Source organism: Calonectris borealis, chromosome 5 (assembly GCF_964195595.1).
Source record: "Calonectris borealis chromosome 5, bCalBor7.hap1.2, whole genome shotgun sequence".
NCBI lineage: Eukaryota > Metazoa > Chordata > Aves > Procellariiformes > Procellariidae > Calonectris > Calonectris borealis.
The window spans coordinates 27,806,831-27,834,192 of record NC_134316.1 but is presented as its reverse complement, the minus strand read 5'-3'; the positions used below and the strand labels follow the sequence as shown (position 1 = coordinate 27,834,192).

At 35.5% G+C, this 27,362-nt stretch overlaps 1 protein-coding gene across 1 annotated transcript in view; it reads left to right on the top strand.

The window, feature by feature from the left end:
- TTC6 (tetratricopeptide repeat domain 6) overlaps positions 1–27,362 on the top strand; it is a 68,267-nt gene that overhangs the window by 30,623 nt on the left and 10,282 nt on the right. The window contains exons 11-26 of the mRNA XM_075152434.1: positions 1,664–2,150; positions 4,456–4,585; positions 5,988–6,163; positions 6,585–6,721; positions 8,823–8,992; positions 9,479–9,599; positions 10,931–11,081; positions 12,468–12,550; positions 13,652–13,728; positions 14,591–14,751; positions 16,805–16,939; positions 18,256–18,405; positions 18,665–18,805; positions 19,440–19,553; positions 21,061–21,180; positions 23,663–23,736. Of these exons, the coding sequence (XP_075008535.1) occupies positions 1,664–2,150; positions 4,456–4,585; positions 5,988–6,163; positions 6,585–6,721; positions 8,823–8,992; positions 9,479–9,599; positions 10,931–11,081; positions 12,468–12,550; positions 13,652–13,728; positions 14,591–14,751; positions 16,805–16,939; positions 18,256–18,405; positions 18,665–18,805; positions 19,440–19,553; positions 21,061–21,180; positions 23,663–23,736 (2,427 nt within the window). The remainder of the gene's footprint in view (positions 1–1,663; positions 2,151–4,455; positions 4,586–5,987; positions 6,164–6,584; positions 6,722–8,822; positions 8,993–9,478; positions 9,600–10,930; positions 11,082–12,467; positions 12,551–13,651; positions 13,729–14,590; positions 14,752–16,804; positions 16,940–18,255; positions 18,406–18,664; positions 18,806–19,439; positions 19,554–21,060; positions 21,181–23,662; positions 23,737–27,362) is intronic.

Here is a 27,362-nt window from a genome sequence, read left to right as displayed (position 1 = left end):
AATTTGTAGCCGTATTATCTAATTACAGGTTTTATCTTTTTTAATATTAAATATTGCTCTGAAATTAAGTAATAATAGTTTAGTTATTTAGGAATAATATATATTTTTTAATGCAAAGAAAAAATACATACTGCTCAGGTATCTTTAGGACATTTAGTATATACTGAACTTTAAATGGAAATGGTGTTGCTTCATGCAACAACAGAAAAAGTTTTATCTAAGTATAAATGCATGATTAAAATGATCAAACTTCTTTCTTCTGAAAGACAAGGGGGAAATTCTAACATCTTAGGAAACCAAAATGCTAGGCTGGACTGAACTCCTTTGTACCATGAACTTCATAGATTACATCAAAAAGTAATTTGCTTTTTACCTTTTGTTTTCATGTATCACTCGAAATATTTTTGTAATGAATGTTTATTATTTATGTACTTTAGATATGGGATACCTTAGAAAATATTCAAGTATTTAAAAAAAAAAAAGAAAATAAATTAATGTTCTTGCTAGTTTTTTTGGTATTTCTTAAATACTTATGCTTGAAGTGTGACCCTGCAAAGAAACCCCAAATGTTGTCTGTTTTTGTGTAGTCATATGTCACATTGTGCTTACCCTGATGCTCAGGCCTGGTCCTTCAGGCCAGTTTTCCATTCAGCTTCTCCTTTTTTTTTTGCTTTTAGGCACCTTTCCGTAGGTTTATTCTTAAGAAAATCAAAGATACTTAAATGATGTGATATACTGGTATAGTGAGCTTGTGACTAAGGGAGAAGGTGGCCTTTTTCCAAAGTCTTGTTTTAGACAGGGATACTGTATGTTCTTCGCTGTCTAAGGCTTTTGTATCAGTTTTGCTAAACCAAGGGGGTTTCATCTTTGTAGTACTTTGCATGTCATTCATGCATGGGCCTACTACATTTTTTAAACTTAATTTCCCTTTTTTTCTAGTAGGATCCTTATGTATAAAATATTGTAAATATTAGGTACATAGTACTATAAATATATGTATAAAATGTTTTCTCGGTATTCCCTTCTGTGTTAGCAAGGCTGGTATTGTTTGTGGTAAAGATTAAGTGTTTCTGATAAGGCTTCTGTTTCTTTCACTTTGACGTTTCAAAGCAGATGTTGATATTGAACATTTGTGAAGGTTCTCATCTTGGAACCTATGGATTTTCCCAGGTTATCATTTTGGAAATGTCCTTGTAAATTCAAGTGCTTTTTTTCACCTCTGGGTGGTGCTGCTTCTGCTTATATTCTCATGACCTCTTCCTAATATCATTGGGATCTATCATTGATATATTCATCCATCTAGGATTTATCATCATTTAGCCAGGCTGGTAATTGTCCACACTGAAATATTGTACTTTCTTAGGTTTAGCATTGTCCTTGTAAACCTAAGTTAGAGGACTTAAGTTTGGAGGAAATAAGCATGCAATTGCAAATAAGTGCTGAATGTTCTGGGGACATGAATCATTCAGAACAATTCTGCTTACCTGCATCTTCAATAATGGTTTTTGGTAAATGGCTAATAAATGAAAAAAATATCATTAACAAAAGAGCTACCAATAGGTTTTTGAATAGTTGTTGACTGGCAGGTTGCAATCTGATATCGTTAATATATCTGGGAATTTTAATTAGTTAATTTAGTTAATTTTAACATATTTTTCCTTAGGTCTGTGTCTCTAGGAAGGCTTCCTCTTCATGATAAATTCAGTATCAAGATGTCTTCAGCAATCAAACAGTATCAGAGCCCCAGCATTCCTTGTTTGTTAGATTTTGAAAAGTTTGCAAAAATGAGGGGTGGAATTCCAAAAGAAACTTCTGCTCGCATGTGGGTCAGTGGAATATGGAACTGCTGGTTTGATGAAACTTTTCCTCCTAGTGGGACTGCTTCTGAGGAGAAGGATACTGAATTACTAAAAGGAACTGAGACAGTGGACTCTCAAGAAGCAAATCTACAAATAGAATTAGTTGACTCAATACAGCCTGTTCTTCTTGAAGATGCAGAAGTTAATATTGAAGATCTAGAAAAAGAAGTAAGAAGACTGACTGAGCTAATAGAAAAGGAAAAACATCCTTCAGCTTTTCACTACTGCAGGCGCGGAGCAATACAAAGAAAGTTAGGCAAGTTAAAGTCAGCTATGGATGACTTGGAAAAAGTAAGTTTAATGCCAAGTTTTACTTCTATCAAGCACCATTTTTTTTTTTTAAGCTGAGTGTCTGAGTTCTTCAACGGGTGAAGCAGGAGAGGTGATAACTAGCTGAATGCTGCCACCTTTTACCTTTGTGTGACAGCATGATCCAAGTTTAGTCCCGCAAGAATGAAGATGCAGACTCTTAATAAACTGTGTTTATTTACCCTAGTGTTCTCCAAGCACCATAATGTTTCTTTGGAGAAAGAAAGCTTGCTCAGGATACCACACTCCTAAATGGAGTTGGAGATAGGATAGACAAAAAGGACAGAAAGTCTTTTGCGTCAAGTTTTGCTGCTGGCAAAGCTGACAAATATATTCTTAATTTCTGCAAAAGCATAGTAAGCAAATAAATTGGAAAGTCATGTATTTCCTGTTTATAATTAAACTATCATTTGACACTAAGATTTTATACGATAATACTAGTGTTTTTCTATGTATGTTTATTTTTTCCACACTTTTAAGTTCCCCTTATAGTGCTATAAACCTGCCATTATTTCTGCCCAAGACCCTGCACAATTAGAAAGAAACAACCAAAACAGAATAAAAAAATTGCTGAAAAAACAGAAATGAAAAGAATATGTTTAAAGTCTATAATTTAAATGTGGAATCTGTAAAAGCTTTCAAAGGCATTCTTTAAGCAATGGTATAGTTCTGTATGTTTGTGAAACCTGGGTAGAGAAGTCGTGCATTGTACTTTCGGTATGGTATTTGCATTGTCATTTAACATCTATATTACACACTGCTAGTCATAACCAGGTTGGGACTCCAAAGTACTTCATCCTGTATGTAGCAAAAGATGTCCTTCTTTCCTTAACCAACATCTCGGCTCTTAACATAGCATTTGGTGTTTGGAGAAGCAATCCTCAGCAGCTGCTCTGGGGTTCATGATCCTTGTACTGGAGTGTTTGATAATGCAAGATTGAACCAGATCTCTTGTGTTGATATTGCTCTGTGGGAGTAGAACACCATCAACCTTCCCGTGTCCCTGAAAACAATCTTAACAACAGGCACCTTTAAATAATGTAAATAGCATTTCTTTTGCTAAAATGCAAAGCTCAGTCAGTTAGAATATTTGGAAATGTGCAGAGGAATGAAACAATGAAGTACAAACCAGTTTGGTTTCATGTTGGTTTCTGCATTCCTTTCAGCTAACAGTCTTAGGCCACAATAAATTTTAAGGAGGCTCACAGTGTGTCCTGCAGTAAGATCCACCATTCAGATTTTACTCTATTTCTAGGGTTTGCCTTTCCCAAAATGCATATTGTCTTAGAGTGAAATTTCCTTTTATAACACCATTTCTGTTAATGTTTCTCTTGGGGATAAATCTATATTTTTTTATTTTTAATGGGACATAGGCACTTATTTTATGCATCTGCAATCTGTACATATTATCTTACAAACTTCATAAATTATCTGACCAGAAAATTTACTATATTCATAGAAACTCAATGATTATCTTGTGTCTTTTTTATTCACCCCAAACTTTAGAAACAGACTGTCAAGGATCTGAAAGGCTAAAAATTCCGCACCCTGGCAAAGTGGTTCATTGACCAATGGGCCGATATCAACTGTCAAAATTGCTTGCCATTGCTATTGCATGTTTTAGTGAAAACATTATTGACTTTTCTCTTTAAGATATATGAACACAATTCCTATGTAGTTTATGGATCCTAGAAATAGTTTATAGACCAAAATTTGAGAATTACTGTTGTAGCAGAACAGTCTCAGATTTGTATCGGTCTCTATTTCCATATGTTTGTTAAGTGTGTTATATGCATAATGAACATATGTGAAATATCTTATTTGATTGATAATATCTGTCAAGTGATTTTTGCTAGGGAATGTTGAGTACTTTCTATAGGAATCATAACAGCATGGTTTGAAAAGCTGATTAATTTTTCACAGGGACAGGTGAATTATTTTTTACTTTCAAATAGAAGAATTCTGACTTCTAGAAATTGTTCAGATAACTATTTTAAAGAAATCATCAAACGTAGTAATATCCCAGCTGATTAATATTTTGTGCTGAATATTCTGGTAGCTTGGACTCTGATTCTGCATATGTGTAAGTATATGATGCTTTTAAATAAACAAGTGATATTAGTCAATTTTTTCAGATATTTAGGTTACATTAAAGTTTGTCAGTCTAGGAATTTTCTTAAAAAAATAATGATTTCAGTGCAAAAATTTTATCATTTCCTATGTACTATTGTTAGCACATCTGAGAAATTCCTTCTGCAATGTAAATAATTTGTTATTTTGTTTACAGGCTATAAGCTTAGAACCACTACTACTTAATGCTTATTGGCATAGACATTTGATTTACCTCTTTCAAGACAGAATTTCTGCTGCTTTGGATGACCTGAATTTTATAACTAAATGGAGCAAAAATAAAGCAGGTAACTATCTATTGAAGTGTAACTTAACAGTTAGTTTTTCATAGTGTTATTTCTCTAGTTGCCTTTAGCACTAGTTCTGCAAATGTTTTTGTATGTAATTAACCTTACATCAGTTGTTTTATCCATATTATAAAAAGATTATAAAGCAGACATGAATCTTCAAAGGCTTGGGTTTCTAAGGCAAAAAGAAATACTTAGTTTTAGTGTGTTTTTAGAAAATGAAAAAAAAAAAAGAAGAAAGAAAAAAGGAGGACTGATGGAAATTGTATCCATTAATTTAATGGGGAAAGCTGATAACAATCCTGTAATGGAGACAGTGTGCTTCGGTCAGCCCTGTTCTGCCATACCCTTTAAACTGAGAAGGAGGAGCTTAAAAGGGAAAGATACTACCTGGTTGACAGACCAGGCTGTGCAGGTCAGGTTGTGATGCTGCACCTCCAATAATTTGTTCACTTTTGGAACCCCTGGTATGAGAGACACAAGCCGGAGAGAGTCCATTGGAAAGCCATTAAGATGGTCAGGGGTCTGGAGCCTAAGTTGTATGAGGAAAGGCTGAGGGAGGCGAGTTACTTAGCCTGGAGAAGGTAAGGCTAAGAGGGAAATCTGTTCTCAGCTACATAATGGGTGGTAACAGAGAAGACAGAGTCGGACTCCTCTGAGAGATGCACAGCAAAACAGGAGGCAATGGTCACAGGTTGCAACAAAGGAAATTTTAATTGGACTTGGAAGACACCCCCCCCCCCCTTCTTCCTCTACTCCTATTTTTTTTGTTGTTGTTGAGCATGATGTTATATGGTATGGAATATCCCTTTGGCCTACTTAAGTCAGCTGTCCCAGCTGTGTCCCCTCCCAACTTCTTGCCCACCCCCAGCCTGCTTGCTGGGGAGAGGGCAGAGTGGGGAAAAAAAATGAAAAATAAAGCAAATTGATACCGTGCAAGCAGTGTTCAGTAAGAGCTAAAACATTGTTGTGTAATCAACACTGTTTTAGCCACAAATCTGAAACACAGCACCATACAGGCGGTTATAAAGAAAGTTAACTCTATCCTGACCAGACCCAATACAGTGGGATAAATATTGTGTGGGCCCATTTAAACTAAATCTCTTTATATTTGTTTGTGATCAAAAAGTCTACACTAAATGGCTTGATGGGCCATTTCTACGGAGCTCTACAGAGAGCAAAGATTTTTTTAGTATCCAGCAAGAGCTATCAGTTTACAGCTGCATGGGCTCCATGATTGAGCACACAGCTATAGCTCTAAACTTTTGAGTCCTGTTGCTTAGAGTAAAACAGGATTTCCTAACCTTTTTTATAATCTACAGTTCTATTTCTACTGCTTGTGTTAATTACCCTGTTTTGGGCTGCTAAATAGTGCCTTTTATATTTTGGATGTTTTTTTCAGATACATACCTGTCAATGGCTGAAATTTACAGGAAACAAGGTGATAATACATTGGCAATCATCAATTATAGCTCTGCAATAAAATGCAGCCCTACAGATGATGACATTTATTTTAAGAGAGCTGAGTTGTATTTTGAGGAAAATCAGTTGTTATTGGCCATGGATGATTACGCCAAAGTAAGTTCACTTTTATGTATCGTTACAATAATATAGTAACTTTGTGGAACTTTAGGAAAAGTAAACTGTATTTGGATATATCTGGTAAGTAGCTTGGAAAACAGATATCCTTTCAAATAAATGATGTTTAAAAAAAAATCAATGCTATGGAAATAAACAAGTAATTTCTGTTACTCCTGCCAGCTAATTCAATAAATTACTGAATGTCTACAAATTATCAGCCACTAATAAGCTTGCATCACTACTTTTTAATTTCACTTTACAGTTAATGGAAATGACAACAGACATGAAAGGACAAAGGAATAAAAAGGAAAATCTGAGAATAAAAGAATATATTATTTTTATGCTTGGTTAAGACTTTTAATCATTAGAAATAATAAGAATGAGGAATAATGTAGTACTTAATTTTTTTTCATTATAGTGTTTTCAGTATAACCCAAAAAGAACAGATGCACTTATGAAACATGGAATACATTTCTTTGACCGTTTGGTTTTGACTACAGCTATTCAGGATTTTACAGCTGTGATCAAGGAAGACCCCAGCAATGCTCAGGCGAGGTAGAATATATAGTTTGACAAAAGTATTTGAACTAAGTGGATTATTAAAATAATATTAATATGTAAAAGATTGAATATGCATTAAACAATAATAAAGCAATTGCATTTCCAAAGAGGTATCTAATAGAAATAGAATAAGACTTCTAGGCCATGATACTCATTGGGGAATCTTTGTATTGCTTTAATGACTTTGGATTAGTCCCTAGACCTTAATTTAGCTAAGCGCAGAACCATGTGCTCAGATCCCACTGGAGTAATGCAAATATAGAGTCAGTTGGACTTAAGCACGTGCATATATGCTTTGCTCTAAAGAGCTGGATTTAAATACATGCTCAAAGTGAAAAATGTCCTTAAGGATTACACAGTTCTATGCCTAATTTCCATTGGTTGCCCTGACAATTCTAGTTTTAGCATTATGCTGAATTAATGTTTTCTGTGAAAAATTTGAATTATGAATGAGAAGTATCATTATTTTTGAATTATAACAATGACTGAAAAAAAATTGATTTCCATACTAGAAAATGTTCTTTTTAATATAATTTCTGCAAAGATTTACATTCTTTTATACTCTACTCTGGATTCTTGAAATTAAATGTAAAATAAAAATAAAAGCAGATATTCTATACCAGATTATGATATCTGAATTTAGGTGTCAGCTTGCTGTATCCATGGGATGTAGGTGTCTGAGCAGCGTTTATCATCAAGGACTCTAATCAATACAGTTAGTAGATTCCAAGTAGACTGAATATAGACTTTTCTATAAAGCCTGGAGAGCTGTTCAGCTAAACAGCCAGTAAGTGTATATTTTTGGATGAACTGAATTGCCCTCATCTCTTTGGATTATATTGACTAGATCTTCATCAACTGTAATGGAAAGTCAGACACCTAGCATGTTGTAGACATATACAAATAGACATCTAAGTTCAGATGTCTTATTCTGGAACTGATTCCCATTCAAACTGAATAGAAATGGCTAGGGAAGGATTCCCCTATGTGTATCTTCTACCTGTCAGTCACCTCCTTCATCACAGGGAACCACAGAATCATGCAAAACTTTCTTATGACATTAGGTTCCTATGCTACTAAAGTAATATACAGATGCTCCTTAAAACTCCGACTTTGAAAGAAAACCTTGAAGCAACATAAAGCTGCATTTGGCTTCCTGAAATCCACTAGTTCATTGAGATTCAAACGTTGATGTGTGGGCTCTGTGAATAGTCCTAGTGAGTATGATTAGTATCAGTGCCTTGTGTTTCTGTAGAGTTAAGTACGTGATTTAAATTCTTGAGAACTGACTTTACTGGGTTAGATTGAAAAAGGAATAGTATATGTTTTGCATGATAACTGCATAGAAGTGGGATGTGGCATAAGACCTGCTTAATAAGTGAAAGCTATCTTCAGTAATACAAAAATATGTTTTATATATTACATTTTGCATTGATAAAATAATTTTACAGCCCTTGCTCTCTATTCACACTTTTCCCACCTGTGCTTGTGATTTATCTTGTTTAAATATATTGATAGCTTCCTGAAGTTGAGGGAGGAATAGTGTAAAATAGTAGGATCAGATTTTGTAAACATGTCTGTCTGAAAAAAATATTGAAGAATAGAATGGATGTTTTCAGAAATCTTTAATAGTAATGAGGACAGTCTTATATTTTTTCTTTTAAATCAGATTTAACAAAATCTGGTATTTCTCATAAAGAAACTGCTGCACCAATAGACTATGGAACTTGGAGAGAGTTCCATTCAACACTGTGGTGGCCAGAGCTGATACAGGCTTCTATTATATTGAACTTGATTTGTGCAAGTGCAGTGATCTGCCTATATGGTATAGATTACCGGACTTTGTTCCTTCAGACTTGCTTTATTAAATTCAGAAATAAAATTGAATGTTTATTCTATTTTTCAAAATTTTTTTCCTGAATAATTACTTCAAGGTTACATGACAAAAACAATGGAAGAACTCGTGATACTAAGTTGACTCAACCTGTTAATATTATAAATAATAGTCTATAACTTCACACTATGACTTCATTCTGTAGGTATAATTTTCTAAGGGAAATTATATTTAAAGAGAAAATTTCTTCTTCCTTATTAGGCTGTATCGAGGAAGAGCGTATGCTAAGCAGCAGCAGTATAGAAATGCAATACAAGACTTAGCAGCAGCGGTTCATCTAGACCCTTCTTGTTGGTTAGCATTCTACTATAGAGGTTGCATACTACGACAGATTGATCCAAAAAGAGCTGTGCAGGACTTCAGTGTTTCTGGTATTGTTTGTTTCTTTTAATGGTGTGTATGTTTATCATTAAAAAGAGGAATGACCATTCACCAGTAATTACTGTACTGCAATATAACACAGATATTTCATGTTGCAAATATTGAAATGTATGGTTGTCATTCAGTGCTTGGTAATAACTTCCTCCTTTTTATTTCTATTGTTTGCTATTAGACATTGACTCTTGCTGCTGTTGTTTTTCTTCAGTTATTTTGCCTCTGCTTCCTAAGCTTTTCTGCTTCACTTTTAACAATTTGCGTGGGTGTAACTGATAATTATATGTATGTCTTGAAGGTATTTCATGCCACAATGAACAGTTTCTGTTATGATCTGATATGTTATGTTATGGTTTATCTATGATATTTTATAAAACTCTAAGAAAACTAGAGTAAAAAGTAATGTGCAAATAAGTTGCATGAAGTAACTGAAATATACGTGAATATCTGAACAGTTGATTTTTATTCTCCCTCTCCCACAGTACTCATCAATGACACTCAGGAAAATTTCTGTTCTTTTCTTCATCGTGGGATTGTTTACTCAGAACAGTGTCAATGGTCACTTGCAATCTGTGACTTTGAAAGTGTCCTAGCTTTGGACAGGTGATTGGACTTGAGAATTTTAATATATGTTGTTTATATTCTGATTACCTGGGGGCATAAAAGTACTAATAAAGGAAAGTAGAATCAGAACAGTTATTCAGCAAATAGACTGGAAGAAGACCACACAAAAACATAATGTTGTCTTCTTTTAGTATCTTTTGCCTCATTTACTATAGTCTGAGTATAATAAAAATAATTATTAATGTATTTCAAAATTAAATTTTATTTTGCCTTAAATGGCAACTTGGCAAATAAATTATTCAGGTTTGGTAGACAAAAGATGAAACTGAAGTCCTAATTAAAGTTGACTACTCATGCCATAATAACTTCATTAGTCTTTTGGGAGGGAATCTGTCCACAATGCAGGTAGCAAGTCACACTATTTTTTTTCCCCAAAAGAAAATGCCACAATGTTTTCTTTAGCAAAAGCCAGTAAATGGCGTCCCTGAAATAAAATTTTAAAAAAATAATGCTGATTGCGGTCCTTGATAGTTGGTGACTGAAGCTGATGTGGTTTCTCTGAATTGCATTTCTTCCTACCACTTAAAAATACTTCAGAAACAGATTATGTCTGTACCAGCCCTGCCATGCAAACGGTCTTTCAACATGCAACAAGCCTCCCATACCAGTTAGCTACATTAATTACCTTACTCTAAAGGTATTGAGTACATGTTCAGCCTCAGCCTCGGGCAATGTCAACAGACCTGTCTTGAGCAAAGTCTTCCATTCCAATCTGTAGAAGGACTAAAGAGCCCTCAGCTCTTCCTTTGTCTTGGCTCTGCTATAGGAAGTCTTGAAATTTGCCTAGAAACAATCTGTGAGTGTGGGCTGCACAAGATATTGCAGATCTTGGAAGCCCAGGTCTCCCTAGCAGCTGGCCAAGTGAAATGACAGAAAATAAGGGAGCAGGCTAGATGGAAAATGTATAAGCTTTGTCAGTCTTTTAAAATTGCAGTGTGTTTTTAGTGTTGAAGAATTCAGTATTTCTCAGTGTATTCAGTATATACAAAATTACCAGCTAACTCTATTTCTAGTCCAGCTTCTACGACAAAGATTTGTCATCATTTCTTCACGATTCACATTTGGAGTGCTGTTTTTGGTGATCAGAGAGCCTGTAGTGTGCAGCCAAACATCACAAGCTACTGAAGTGGTGTTTTTTTTTTTTAATGAGCTATCTCCCCTGCTGGCAATTACAATTCCTTAGTTCAGTGAGATCACAAAATAGATGTGTGGTAACTGTCATAAAAGTAGATGAAGCCTGTAAAAGTTGTGGTTAATACAATGACATATTTCATGCAATAACAAAAGGAAAAAAAAATCTCTGTTTTTAGCTCTGTCATCTTTGCTTACCTAAATATTGGTTTGATACTGCTGTTGCATCTCGATCAATACCATGAAGCTATTCGACAGTTTACCAATGCCATTGAAATTGATCCTCTCAACATTCGAGCTTATGTATGCAGAGCGCAAGCATATCATAAGGTAATACATTCCTTTTGCTTTTGTTTCCCACTTAATATAGCTTTATTTATATTTATGGTTGTTGTGAGTATTTTATTACTTATGCCTTGGTGTTATACAGATGATAGAACCTGCTTATAGCTATACATTTCAACTAGTCCTTGTCACCATAATAGAATTGCATACACTGCAATTGTAAAATATTGTTGGCATGTAATGTAATGACAAAAAATATTTAAAGTGTCATTTTCTACATCAGTGTACATCTAATCTGAGCTTTAATAAATTTTTTTGAAATATATTTAAAAAATATTTTTGGAAAATATTTTTTAAGTATTAAAAAAACATTTTGAAATAGTGTCTTCTAAACAGAATTTTCTTGAGAATACTCATTTTTCAGGAAACTCAAATTTTCTTCCCCACAAATGGGACCGAAAACATTTTCAATATTTTAATTTACTGTGAAACAGAATGTATTCTACTTCTGCATGGGATTTGAAAGTATTTTCTGCTAGCAGTGGGTTTTCTGAGACCCTCTCAGGAGTACAAGGAATGGAGTATTCAATGTGACCTAATTTCTGTAGATTTCATTGGCAGAATTCAAACAACTGTTGTGTCTCACAGTGCTTAGTTTGTTTTCAAAATGTTTTGAGAAATTGTTCATTTTCTTCCACAACTAGAGGAAATGGTTTTTAACTCAGAGACCATCTAAGTGGATTAATGATATTCTTTTTTTTTTGATACTGTCTTTATTATCTGTGCCTGATAATTTATATTGGAGGTCATCCACTAATGCTCAGGTTGCTTTTGTAGGTTTTCTTTTTTGTTGTTTTTTTTGGGGGGCGTTTTTGGCTTTTTTAAAAAAAATTTCAATGTAAAACAGTAAAATAAAGCTTAGTACATGTATTCCATCAATGCTATTCTTTAATGAGAGTTTGAGTTAGCAGCTATCCCAGCTGGATGAATCAGTCCTTGGGATCTTCACTATAATGATCTTTCTCCTCAGCACTTGAAGCACACTGAATGGGACCATGTGCACAGACACTCGAAAAATAAATGCAAATTCATTACAGCAACAAAGATTCATCAGGACATATGTGCATGTATATCTTATGATCTAATCTCCTTCCCAATAGTCTAGACTCTTCTTTGGATTTTGGAAAAGTAAAGAAACTCTCTGGAGTTTGGATCTGTCCTGTGAGAGAGTATAGAAATATGTAGGGTAAAGGTTTCAGACCTTTATTAAAAACATGTTAAGCTCCTTTACAGAGGACGTATTTGCCTTGTGAGTTGTTACCATGTGGGCATTACATCCTGCAGAACCACATTTAGAGAAATAAGTAAGTGTGTCTCCAAAGTGTGTTCATATTAGCAATTAAATTGCTATTTTTTCTTTATAAATTACAGATTCATAATTTACCAAATGCTGTGAAGGATATAAACCGAGCCATTCATCTTTATCCAAATAAATCACAACTTTGCATATTAAGGTAGGAAAGTGATTAGTTGAGAGCTTCACAGATATCTCACTTTTAGAAAAAAATCCATTTGGAATGCTGTTGGTAGATAGTCTTGTATTCTTTGAAACCTGCTCTGAATGGGTTTTTAAAAAAATGTAGTATTTTCATAACATTTTCAAATCTGAAGAACTTTATCTGCGTAGTGTCATCCAATTATTGTAGTTGTTATCTTGGAGGGAGGAACCTTGTTTCATATACAGGATTCTGCTCTTTGAGGTACATATAGTTTCTGGGGAAAAAGAAGTAAATAGGTGCCATGACAAAAAAGCAAGTATGAACTTTTAAAAAATCAATAATTTAAAATGTTTTCCCCAAGTGGATGGGTCCTTCATTGATTTGTCTGCAGAATCCACGTGATGCAAAGAATGTGAAGGATTGAGTCCAGGCTGATTTAGATTTGAACTATTCTTCTTCCCCATCTTCAGCCCAGTGAGAAGTAGTGACCTTTACCAAGACTAAAAAATAAATTACTAGATAAAGCTGTTTCCTCCCCTGAAAAGCCATAAGAACTAAGAAGGAAATGCTAGGATATTATTCCTCAGGTGTATTAGGAGATTTAGTTACTATGTTCCAGTCAATAATACTGTATTTTCCCAGTTTTAAGAGTGGGTTTGCTTAGCTTGTCTCTGAGTGTGGTTTGGCTAGCATGACCTCTTATACGGATGCCAATACCTGAAGAGGCAAAAAATTGTCCTTGAAAACAGAATGTATCCATCAGCTATCAGTCTGTGGTGGATTTTAGAAACAGTGTTATTAAGATTATTGTTGCAGTTCTTGAGATTGTAAGGATTACTATCTGTGGAATCCAAAGAATATGTATTTTTGTAACTCCTACAATCTGAAGAGAGGTAAGCATATAATTTCTTGGTACTATGATGTGAGAGAAAAAATTAAAAATTCGACAGATATTTCTGATAAAAAAAAGGAAAAACTGGATGTTTTTATTGGAAGGCATTATTTTCCTTTTTCTCTTTTTATACTAATGAAAACATATTTCAGTAGTATTTGCACTTTGAAAGAAATGCCTAGAAATAGTTTTACTACTTACATCCAAAAAAAATTTCATTACAGGGGACAATATTTAATGGAGTTAAAGAAATATGAGCTGGCAAGTTTATGTATTCACCAACTTGCAGAAATGGATGAAGGTAACGTCAATTTCCATCAATTTTCCTAGATAGTTGTGAACCATAGCAATAGTCTGTAACCAAGGAATTGTTCAAAAAAATTAAGTTCAAGCATGCAAATAGGTTAGTTACCACGAATCAGCTAAAATATAGGAACTTATTATCTAGGGTATTTTGTTTGCATGTCTGAAGCCTTTAAAGGTCATAATGGAGTACACTATCACCTGTGATTTCAGAATTTCCTTTATCTTTTGAGTTCTTGTTGGTTTTTATTTCTACCTTTCAATATTGGTAATTTCTGCTTTAAAGGAATATTGAGTAAAGATTCTGTTCTGTACTTTTGTACAGTCTTTCCTAACAAAATATCAAATAGTTTTAAACTGAACCTTCCCAATGAGTTTGAACAGTAAAAATGTTGCAGTATAGTGATTCCTTGTTATGCGCTGGGCATAAAATGGCAGTGTTCAATGTGTCCTGAAGCTCCTGGTGAATCCATATGAATAGCCATATTGTATGAAATCAATTTCCTGTCTCTGGTAGTGACCAAGAGTTGGATACGCAGGGCACAAGAATATAAAAACAAAGCAGGCATATGGTGATACTTCTGCAGAGCAAAGCCTTCTTAGATGGGGGGAGAGGAAGGTAAATATTTGCAGATGTTTAGCAATCAAACTACACTCATTGATAAATAACTGTTCAACTTCAGACTTTTGTAGGAATTTAGTTTACATTTGTATTTTTATGGATGTTGAAACAAACTTTGATATTTAAAATATTTTAATAGCATTTTAAAGTTTGTATATCATTTAAAAGTATTTTATGCTGGAAAACATATAGGTTGAAATAAAAGAGAACATTGTTTTTCATAGCGGTTTCGTTCCAGAATCCTTTACGTCTCAACCTGTTCAGCAAGCGCTCATTCAGTCATTTTGTCAAAATCACAATAAGGCCATAGAGTGCTTATGTGAAGCTACTGCAACTCAACCTGAGCCTTCAATGTTTGTTATTTTAGGACAAATACAAATGAAAGCCAAGAAAACTAAGGTTAGAAAAGTTTACATTATATATATGCCAAGCAAGACAATGTTTTTCTTCCTGTATTCTTTTAATATTTTATGAAATGTGCTAGTATATAAATAAACCTTCAGAGACCTCATTGTTTAAATTATAAGATGACCTGAGTAAGAATTTTCAACACCACCACTAATAGTTCAGTATAAATTAGGCAATTTCAATTTTAAAACATTTAATATGATCAATTAAAAGATACAATTATGTACACTGAGGTCCACTATATGTCATAATTTTGCTTCTTTTGAAATAAAAATACAGAAGTATGTCTAGCATTTTTTGTGTAATAAAATGCAGTACAAAAGTTTAATTCATGTATGTGAACTGAATATATAATGTGTAGTTACAGGTATTTTCTCAACTTCATGAATATTCATATGTCATAGGGTTTAACCAATATTGTCACTCCTCTGAGTCCTGCAGTTAGCCAATATCTGAGGCCTGCAGAATTGTTGAAACAGGCAGTATGGATTAGCTGTTTCTTTTTGTACAGTCCCACTTTTTTATACAAAATGTACAGAGTTCTGTTTCCCTAAACACAATAGCAGCAAGCAACAGGTAGATTCATAAAACCTTGAATCTACATATCTGTTGAGTTCTGTGTTTGAAATGCACAGTCTTTCTCTGTTTCCTCTTAGCCTCGTGTTTGCAGGTTCTTTTTAAATGAAAAGGTGTGCACTTTGCAAAAATTATACTCCTGTACCAGATAAAACCTCTTGATCCATTCAGCCTTTTTTCATTAGGCTTGGGTGTTTTATTTGTCTCAAACCATAATGGGACATTACTAGTTGTGCTGTCTTTAAAAGAATGCTAAGTCAAAGACGGTGATCATTAGTACGCTCCAATTCAACCCATTTCAGTTGTCACGGTTAAGAGCACGTGTATTAGTCATTCCCTGAATTCTCAGAGTGCTTTACCCAGAGGTAAGGACTTGCATTGCCACCTCTTCCAGAGAGGAATGACACAATACTCTCAATATGGGAAAATGATCAGACTTCAGGTTATATGCCCTGAGAATCAGCTGTGCCTTTAGAATTATATGTAAGTGAGTTCAGGTATCTACAGTTCTTTTTCCTCTTAAAATAAGAGTATTTTTGAATGTAGAAACAGAGAAAAATAATTTTTTAATAGCAGTAAATGCAGACCTGTTTCGTTTAAAACTTCTACTACCTTGACTACTTAGGGAAGCAGGTGTAGTATTTGCAGACAGCCCTATGGGCACTGGTATTTCAAAGTGATTTTTCCAAACAAATACATCTTCATCTTGAAAGACTCACTTAAGAAAAAAAATGCTATAATTCTTTTACTCTTCTTGATATTGAAGCTTTCAGCTGTGGTCCCTTCATAATCCTCAAAGGCTGACGAATGGCTTATCTTGAACTGTTCTTAATTTTTTGGTTGTTTTCCTTACACTCTTCTTCAAACCAAAGCATTACTAAATATGCATAAATTATTGCCCAGATCTATGAGACATGGTAAGATTCTGAGAGGCTATTCACTTAAGTTCCTTCAATGCCTATACAGGATTGATCCTTTCAATATATTTATTAATGGTTATTAAATTTAGTGAGTTGTCTATGGAATAAATAGTTTGTCGTTATTTACATAAAGAAACCTGTAGCAAGTGCTTCATTATCATCATCATATCCATCAAAAAGTATACCTTTTCTTCCTAAGGAAGTAAATGTAAGTAAAATTAATAATGATAATTAACTATGTACCTAAATAACAGTATAAATGAACTGTATGTTATTTCTAGATCATGTACATTAGCTACTTTGACATATATAAATAAAACTCAGGAATATTTCTCCTTTTTTCTAATCAGTTATTAATATGAACCATTCAAAGATCAAGACTGTGTCTAACTCCAGCAACATCAAGGAACACTAGACTAGTCATTTTCACCATAATGTTCCAAAGAAAGGCCAAGAAAAAAACATTTTAAAATAATTTAAAATGTCTAACAAATCTTGCAGATTTTCAGTTAAGTACTTTACAACTATTAATATTCTCTGTATTGCAGGATGCTGTGAGAAGTTTTAAAAAAGCTATGAAGCTCCTGATGACCTCAGCAAAAATCCTACCTAATACATTTGAGGCTGCAGAAATGTATTATCTCACAGGCCTGTGTTACATGGAGCAAAAAAGTATATTAAAGGTTGCTATTAGTTATATAGAATATATTAGCCTTTGACTCCACTGCTTGTAAACAATAACTATAACTGAGTGAATGATTTCAATATTTTAAAGAGCCTCCACTGCCTTTAGCAATTTTCTTTTGAATTCATGATGTACATTGGGCTGTCTTGCAAGTTTGTGAGTCATTTTTCCAGTGCTAATGTTATGATTTTTTTAGTGTATGTCATTAATTGCCATTCTGATGGAATAAAAAACTACATGAATTTCTTATCTGTTTATCAATGTCTTCACAGATCTTATAGACAAACAACACTCATGTGGGAGTATTGGTGGCTTAGTGAATTGGTAACAAACTTGGACAAAGGAATTCCTATATTATTGTATTATGGAGTTGGTAGTAATTTAACTGTTTTCTATATTACTGTAGCTCATAACACTCCTAGCTGGTTTTCTTTGGCACTTATGTATGATACTTAAGAAATAAACTGCATTATCTAAGAAAAATATATTTCCTTCTTTCAACAAAATCAATACTTTCAACTGTATTAGACTTCTTTGTTGAAAACTATTGAAAGCCTATCAGTGAGCTTTGTGGCAGGCCTAGTGTGAGTTCATGCAAATGTTTTCTACGTTGATATTTTAGTAAGTATATTTTGGTTGTTGATTTGCTAAAAGGCTCAAGACAGAAACTTAGAAACATTTGAAATACCAGAATTTCACAGGGAAGAGGACAATTTCTCGCCTTGTCTGCTTCTAACCCCGTTTGTTAAAAGTGGTATTCTTTTGGAAGAAGGCTGTCAAAATTGTCTGAAATATCTAATATTGTTGATACATGACAATTGCAAAAGGTGACTTTCTGTGTCAATATACATTTGATATTACAGCTGTAGATCCTGGAAAAGCCCGTGACTTTATAAGCTAATGTACAATGTAGAGGAAAAAAACATCTGGATGGATTTTAAAGGAGTTGCATACTAGCCATGTTAATCCATTAATGTTAAGTCCATTATAATAAAGAGCTTCCTTATTTCAGTTCTTACAGACAGAAGATGATGCGCTCTGTTAAACTCTTGCAATCTCACTGAATAAATGAGATTATTAAATGAGTTAGACTGTGCCTCCTTGAGGTTATGATTGCATTAGGTAGGGTGTTAAACATTACAAAATTTTAAGTAGCGGTAAATGGATGAAAGTGAAAAAAAAACAATGCAGGTACATGGTGGGTTCCAACTGCAAAAACAGGTCATACCTGGCTGTACAAAAGAATCAATTAGACTATGGTTTCAGCTGAACAAACAGACCATATTTAACCCAGATGATATGTCATCCTTTTAGGCCCGTGATGCTTTTAGCATGGCTATCAGACTACATTCAAGTTACCCTGATGCTTTTTATCAGCGAGGGCTATGTAGAATGCAGCTCAGAGAAGCTAAGTGCATCCGAGATTTCAATCGAGCACTTGCCCTTTGTCCATCACATTTCCAGGTAATATAAAGACTCCTGATAGTTTGTTTCTATAAGACGTTTTTGGATGGGTTAGACTGACAGGTTTTGCGTTTATGGGTGTATTGGCTTGTAATCTTCCAGGAAGCACATGGCAATCATTAAATAAAAGAAATTTCAAGCTTTGTAAGATGGATGTTTTTATAAACTTGTAATTTCTGTCTTCATTTAACCCTTGTTTTATAATGCTAAACAAAGCTGTTTGTTTTACCATGTCATCGTTCTGTCTTCATCCCTACAGGCATATATGAGTCGTGCTGCCTACTATGGAAGTAAAGGTAGATACTCTAAGGCAATTCTGAATTGCAATGAGGCGATCAAAATTCTTCCTAACAGCGTGCAAGCTTATTTTTACCGAGGAACTTTAAAGTATCAAAATAAGGTGGGACTGTCTTTGTTGTTGTACTTTTGCATTCTCCTTTAAAACTTAATGTATCTTACTTGCCGCTTTAGAATGGTGAAATAATGGTAAAAATGTCACTGATGGAAACCAGGAATTCCACTTGATTATTATACTTTCCATTCCCCATTGAAGCTACTCTCTGATTGTTCTGTGTAACTGAAAATGATTGATGGGTTGGAGAAGCTACTGAGCATCTATTGGTTATTTTCCTTTTAAGTTCCACAGAATAGATTCTTACCTAATGATAGACAGAAGTACCAAAACTCCACAAAAGATACCTTCTATGTTAGGTTAAGATATAAAATGTAAGCCAGTACAATTAAGGATTGATTATGTATTGCAGTGTATGGTATAATGTAAGAAAACACTAAGAATGTTTGTTTGCCCAGTCTTTGCACAAATAGAGCTTCTGAAGTGCTCCCACTGCAGTAAGGACTGCAGTAAATAGTCCACAGAGGACATAGTGAAATGGTTGGATGCCTTCCAGTACTGATGAAGAACCAAAATGTAAAACTATGAAATAAAATTTTACAATAGGCTATTATTTGAAGAAGAATATGTAGTGCCATGAACTCTGAATTACAATTTATATATAATGTTTTTTCATTTGCAGACATTTAAAGCTGCAATTGAAGATCTTTCAAAAACTATCGCCCTCAACAAAACCTGCATTTTGGCGTATTATAACAGAGCTGTCTGTTATAATCAGATAAAGGACTTCAGAAAAGTATAGTATTGATTTTTTTTCAACATGACATGACACTCAGTTGTTCATATTAGCTAGTAACCTGTTATTGACAATTAGTCAAAATTTCTGACCCCTTGCAATGTCTTCCTGAATGATTGTGCTCTTCAGGAAATTGTTTAAAAAAAAAAAGGCTTTTTGGTCTCTACTATCATATTAATTACATGAGATATCCCTTTGAAAAGATAAGAACTATATCCAGAAGAAGACTACATCAAAACAGGGGTTTAGACTACATCCAACCCTCATTCACAGCCCTGTTTTTCTGGATGTGTTTATACTTCTGTCAACTTGCCTGTGAGCTGCCTCTGAACATTTCTGCTTTCTACTTTTGTATAAAGCAAATGCATAACAGGGCATACAAAGGCAGCATACAGCCTCAGACTGGGAACACAATCATGTTGAACTGTCTTTTTGATGAGGCCTATTTTCTGAGACAGGGCTAGTTCCTAAGTATTTGAGCTCGGATGTCTCAAGTCAAATCGACCTTGGGCAAAGGCCATTTGTGCTTAGAGGTTAATTGGCCAAGAATGATGAAGATGGGTAAAGAAAAATAGGTGATTACAGTAAATGAAGGTAAAAGTTTAAGATGTAAAAATGATAGTTCCTTCATAAATAAGGTATTATAAAAGTAGTTGTTGGCTTTTCTGGAAAGTGACAGCAACTTAAAGTACAAGGGAAGTTGCAGAAAAAATATAGTATATTATTGACAGAAGAAATTTACTAGATCTAACAAGAACGATTTCTAATATCTAGCTTAGTTTAGAAGTGACAAAGAATAGAACTTCTCTTAAGTGGCTAGTATACGGAATACTGCAATCAAGGACACTTTTACCATATTAGCTCTAAACTGTCTAGTTATTCTTAAGTATACTATATAAGTTCATTCTTCAGGTGAAAAAAGAGTTGGGCTAGAACTTCTTCAGATCAAGCATTGTTGAAATACTGTTCAGTTTTGAGAATTGAGGCTTCTTCAGTCTATCTAGTTGTGTCACTATTTGCTCTTTTACAAAATTTACACCCAAATTTAATTAATACAACTAGTGCTTAGATTTTTCAATAACAATAAATTGTATTTGAAGATACTTAATTTTAAAAGTATCTTATTTTGACATTAATTCGTGACTAATTAATCAGAATAATTTGTTGTTTTTTTAACAAGAATTTGGACATAAAATTTAGCAGTAGAAGTAATTAAGATTTATTCCTAACTCTGAAATTTATATAATGACAAAATAAGTTTTAATTATGTCTATTTAATGTATTTGCATTATCTTTGCTTCTGTACTTTAGGAATGGGTATCTATGATAATTATAGAAGGCTCCAAATTCAGTTAAATTCAATCTGGAAACATTAGAATAACCACACTGAAGTCCATGCATATGCACATGATTTGTAGGAATTTGAAAGCGTGTCTTTTAAATTTTGAAGTATCATTTTATCCCTCTGAATAAATTATGGTTTAAAATACATGTTATATTTTTGTAGGCTTTGAAAGATTATGCGATTCTTCTTCTGCTTGAATTGAGTAAGGAAATAGCTTTTAAAGTGTTAATTAATCGTGGACTTCTCTACATGGAACTTGGTGATTATGCTAATGCATGTGAGGTACAAAATCCTTCTTTGGGTAAAGGAAATTTAGTGTTTTCCGTTAAATGAAAGCCATTGCTGATATAAAGACCAGCTTGACAGTTTTTATATTCTTCTGAAATAGTTTGTGCCCAATTCTCATTTGCTCAACACCTAATGCCATTCTGGCTGTGAATATGCAAATAAAATGCAGTTTTACTTGGTTTACAAGTTTGTGCTGCTAGAGTTAAACATGGGAGTTGCACAAAATTTAATAAGCAAGAACCTGATTTTTCCTTCTTTTTTAATCTTGAGTAATTTTTGTTGGGTCCAAATGAGTACTAACTAATTGCAGAAGCCTAAGTAAATGGACGTTCTGATTGAGTGGGCTTGTTTTGTTCCTCTGTGTGTGCATGCGTGTGTGTGTAAATGACCATTATTGTTGAAAGAACAGGAAGGGTCTGACCTCAAGATAATTTTCTTAAATGTGAGAAAATAGTATGTGTTTCTGACACTGACTCACAGTGCAGATGACTCTCTCTTTCCATGGGACTCCCTCTGGTATAACAATAGCAGGCTTGAAACCAAACAGTGTTAAGCATTACTTTTTCACACACATGGGTTTTGACTTTTGAATTTTAAAAAGTTTTTAAGTTTTCTAAAAGTTTTGGTTTTTTTAAAAGCCAGGGATATTTATTTTCAGTATAACTGGTGCATTCATTGCTTCCATTGTGGACTAGTAACTTTAAAATGTGTTATCTTCTTTATGTGACAGCAACAATTTCAGCATAGGCATTCTAAAAATTGAGTAATATTTCTTATTTGCAAATAAAAAATGAAGAATGAATATGAATCCCATTCCAATGACCCAGAAATATCTTATTGGAAGTGCACAACAAAAGCTCTTTACAGTTGGTAGGCATTGCATAGAAATAATTTAAGTAGAAATACTGTGTTATTGATCTCTCATGCTTCATGCAATTGATCAGAATAATTCAGAAAAAAGGCTGAGGTGGTACAAACTGATATGTAAGGCCAGTAGAAAGAGACTGGGGCAGAACCAGCAGGATGAGCAAAAAGTTCTTTGAATGGATCGTAGTGAAGACAAATTTACAAAATGATGATTGAACAATAGACAGAAAAATATAACAGCTAATTTAAGAAAAACATCAGTGATTATAGATATGCTTGAGACATTCTTATGTATCAGTTCTGATAATATTTATTGCAAGAAATATATCTGTATATATGTATAGTGCTGGTTGAATTAGGATATAATTACTTAAGCACAGGTACCTACTACATGAAGTGAGTGTATTCCTGAATTGGGTATACTGGAAGAAAATGGAAAAGTTACAATTCAGTCTGTATAGCAATTCAGATCTTATATGAAGTCTTTTCCTGTTGATTCTGTGAAGTGTGTCATTCGTTACCTGTGAGGATAGCACCTTTGGTTTAAGTAAACCAAACCTGGTCCTTGGATCTTTGATCCCGCTTTTGCTCTGCTCCATACTCGGAGCAGAGTGTATACTCCAAATTGTGCACATGAAGAATCCCATTAGCTTTGCTGGGTATTCCTTGAAAGGCTTTTCTGGATGGGAACAGTGTGTCTCAGTAGTTTTTTAAAATCAGACCTATAATTTTATGATTGCGTGTTCACCAAAAGAGAGGTTTTATTTTAACGAAATATAAAAATATGTATCTGCACATCATTATTTTGCCACTTTTGTAATTCCAACTGTACTAAAATCTTCCACATCTTTTTACTTTTACAATTTGAACAAGTAAAAAATGCTTTTGAAGTTGTAGTTCAGTGGATGCATCGGCTAAACCACTCCTACTGCATACTGATTGCTTTCCCATGCAGAAGCCTAAAGTGCTTCCCTACATGGTAATTGAAATGATTGTATTTGATTTTAAAAGCACCTGTACAGTTCTTACAATTGAACCACATATATTAAAACCACAAGCATTTTGAAAAATGTTCTGAATGGTAGTAAAAGGCAAAAGTCCTATGAAGTCTTTCACTGGAACATTGTGCAGAGAATCTCCCAATGCAAATATGAGTTTGGTTTACTACATTTGTCAAAGTAATAACAGAAAGTAACTAGCTAATTTTATTACTGGAAGAATTCTATTGAAATTGCATATAGCAAAAAGTATTTTCAATATATATGTACTTAATAATAGCAGCTGAGGTACACTGTTTCTATTAAAAACAAACAAAAAATACTTTTCTGGAAGGTTTTGTTTCTGGAAATGTTTCCTCCAGCTTTGGAGGAAATACGATGATACCACATAATTTTAGAGATTTTATTCTATCAACGTCTGGGACAAGAAATATGAAAACAGTTAAATACATCTTCAGTACTTATGAACGTATAATGCTTTTGTCAGAAGTCATCTGCCTTTTTATATAGAAGTATAAAATTGTTTAGCTAAACCCACAGTTGTAGTGGTTCACTTCACAGGTGAAGTGAAACAATATCAATTTGCATGGTTTAATGTCTGTTCTTTTCAGGACTTTAAAGAAGCAATGTTGCTTAGTCCAGACGATAGCCAGATCTTTCAAGCTATTGGACTCTGCTATCATAGGTAAGATATGTAGCTTTGTGTGATGGAAAGTAGAAAAATGAAATAATTCCTGAGTTTTGTATTCCTGTTCACCTTTTCATATCGAGTACACTGAGAACTGGGGGAGAGGAAAATGGTAAAGAGGAATGGAAAAAAGAAAATTAGATATTTTTCAAGTTTAACAACTGGTATTAAAATCTTCTGGTATAAAGCAACTATGTGTTCATGACAGTGTCAGGATGAAATACCAGGATGATAAAATAGAACCAAGAGAAGGACTGAAGAACAAAGAATTATGAGATAAACAGAGTTGGGTTGGTTTGTTCCGAATTAGTGAGGATGGAATTTCTGTTTAAATATGCACTTTGTCCTTTAAAGAAAAGCAAAAGCCTCAATGGTCTTCCTTGCCTGAATTTTTTATTTGGAAATTCTAAAGTGTAGTTTCATCAAGATGAGATTTATTTAGAAAGACTAAATTAAATCTGTTAATCACTTAAAATAGATATAAATTGGAAGAAATAAGATGTACGTTAGTATCTTAGTCTACTTATCATGGTGGCACTTGGAGTTGATAGCTCTTATTTCACACAAATATCACCTATGATAAAGAGGAAATTTTAATAGCTATCTGCCTATTAGTTTAGCCTAATCTATTTTAGTCTACAGTTACTCTGCCATCTATCACTGCTTAACCCTGTTGCTGCTGAGGCAGTGCGGAGGTGGACATATTCAGGATTTTAGCATCAAAAACTTCTTATCTTACTATGCCTGTAGTTAAGGCATAACTGGCTCCATCTTTCACAGTGTCTGGATGGTGTGGAACTCACACAGGAATGCTGAATCCTGCTTCTAAGAACTGAGCATATAATTTTGGTGCCCATGTCTGTATTCAACTGTCAAAAGGAGTCACTAGTAACCATATAACTCCGCTGTATAACCTGTTTTAAGATACATTTAGGATCCATCCTCCAGTCTCTAACCTCATGACTACCTATCAACAGGATTGGAATGAAGCCCTAATTTGTTTTTGCAAAAAGCGTTGTGCTTTTAAAAAGCATTTGATTTACAACTCTTGAAGTTATTTGTTAGCTAAATATATTTCATCTTTCCTCTTTTGGTAAAGAAGTCAGGCTGTGCTTCAGGTAGACACAGGTAGCTCATATGCAAAGAATATCTTATCTTTCAGTATCACCTTGGTAAGACGATTGGGTTGGAAGGAACCTTAAAGATCATCTAGTTGCAACCCCCCTGCCATGGTCAGGGACACCTTCCACTAGACCAGGTTGCTCAAAGCCCCATCCAACTTGGCCTTGAACATTTCCAGGGATGGGGCATCCACAACTTCTCTGGGCGACCTGTGCCAGTGCCTCACCACCCTCATAGTGAAGAATTTCTTCCTTCTATCTAATCTAAATCTACCCTCTTTCAGTTGAAAGCCATTACCCTTAGTCCTATCGCTACATGCCCTTGTAAAAAGTCCCTCCGCAGCTTTCTTGCAGGCCCCCTTCAGGTACTAGAAGGCTGCTATAAGGTCTCCCCAGAGCCTTCTCTTCTCCAGGCTGAACAACCCCAACTCTCTCAGCCAGTCTTCATCGGAGAGGTGCTCCAGTCCTCTGATGATCTTCGTGGCCCTCCTCTGGACCCGCTCCAACAGGTCCATGTCCTTCTTATATGGGGGGCCCCAGAGGTGAACACAGTACTCCAGGTGGGGTCTCACGAGAGTAGAGTAGAGGGGGAGGATCACCTCCCTCGACCTGCTGGTCACGCTTCTTTCGATGCAGGCCAGGATACGGTTGGCTTTCAGGGCTGCAAGCACACATTGCTGGGTCATGTTGAGCTTCTCATCAACCAACACCCCCAAGTCCTTCTCCTCAGGGCTGCTCTCAATCCATTCTCTGCCCAGCCTGTATTTGTGCTTGAGATTGCCCCGACGCATGTGCAGGACCTTGCACTTGGCCTTGTTGAACTTCACGAGGTTCACAGGGGCCCACCTCTCAAGCCTGTCAAGGTCCCCCTGAACGGCATCCCTTCCCTCCAGCGTGTTGACTGCACCACACAGCTTGGTGTCGTCGGCAAACTTGCTGAGGGTGCACTCAATCCCACTGTCCATGTTGCCAACAAAGGAGTTAAACAGTGCCGGTCCCAATACTGACCCTTGAGGAACAGCACTTGTCACTGGTCTCCACTTGGACATTGAGCCATGGACCGCAACTCTTTGAGTGTGACCACCCAGCCAATTCCTTACCCACTGAGTGGTCCGTCCGTCAAATCCATGTCTCTCCAATCTAGAGACAAGGATGTCGTGCAGGACATTGTTGAATGTTTTGCGGAAATCCAGGTAGATGACGTCAGTTACTCTTCCCTCATCCACCAATGCTGTAACCCCACCGTAGAAGGCCACCAAATTTGTAAGGCACGATCTGTCCTTCGTGAAGCCATGTTGGCTGTCACCAGTCACCTCCTTATTTTCCATGTGCCTTAGCACAGTTTCCAGGAGGATCTGCTCCATGGTCTTGCTAGGCACAGAGGTGAGACTGACTGGTCTGTAGTTCCCCGGGTCTTCCTTTTTTCCCTTTTTAAAAAAGGGGGTTATGTTTCCCCTTTTCCAGTCAGTGCAGAACTTCACCGGACTGCCACGACTTCTCAAATATGATGGATAGTGGCTTAGCAACTTCATCTGCCAGTTCCCTCAGGACCCGTGGATGCATCTCATCAGGTCCCCTGGACTTGTACACCTTCAGGTTCCTTAGATGGTCTTGAACCTGATCTTCCCCTACAGTGTGCGGCTCTTCATTCTCCCAGTCCCTGCCTTTGCCTTCTGCAACTTGGGTGGTGAGGCTTGAGCACTTGCCGGTGAAGACTGAGGCAAAAAAGTACCTCAGCCTTCTCCATATCCCAGGTAACCAGGTCTCCCGTTTCCTTCTGGAGAGGACCCACATTTTCCCTAGTCTTCCTTTTATCCTTTTTATCACCGACATACCTATAGAAGCTTTTCTTGTTGATTTCATCCTATCAGGGCGTTAGCTTTCCTAACCCGATCCCTGGCTGCTAGGGCAATTTCTCTGCATTCCTCCCAGGCTACCTGTCCTTGCTTCCACCCTCTGTAGGCTTCCTTTTTGTGTTTGAGTTTGTCCAGGAGCTCCTTGTTCATTCATGCAGGCCTCCTGGCGTTTTTGCCTGACTTCCTCTTTGTTGGGTTGCATCACTCCTGAGCTTGGAGGAGTGATCCTTGAATATTAACCAGCTTTCTTGGGTCCCTCTTCCCTCCAGAGCTTTATCCCATGGTACTCTGCCAAGCAGATCCCTGAAGAGGCCGAAGTCTGCTCTCCTGAAGTCCAGGGTAGTGAGCTTGCTGTGCACCCTCCTTGGTGCCCTGAGGATCTTGAACTCCACCATTTCATGGTCACTGCAGCCAAGGCTGCCCTTGAGCTTCACATTCCCCACCAGCGCCTCCTTGTTGGTGAGAACAAGGTCCAGCATAGCACCTCTCCTCATTGGCTCCTCTATCACTTGGAGAAGGAAGTGGTCATCAACACACTCCAGGAACCTCCCGGATTGTTTTGCCCTGCGCTGTTGTCCCTCCAACAGATATCGGGGCAGTTGAAGACACCCATGAGGACCAAGGCTTGTGAATGTGAGGCTGCTCC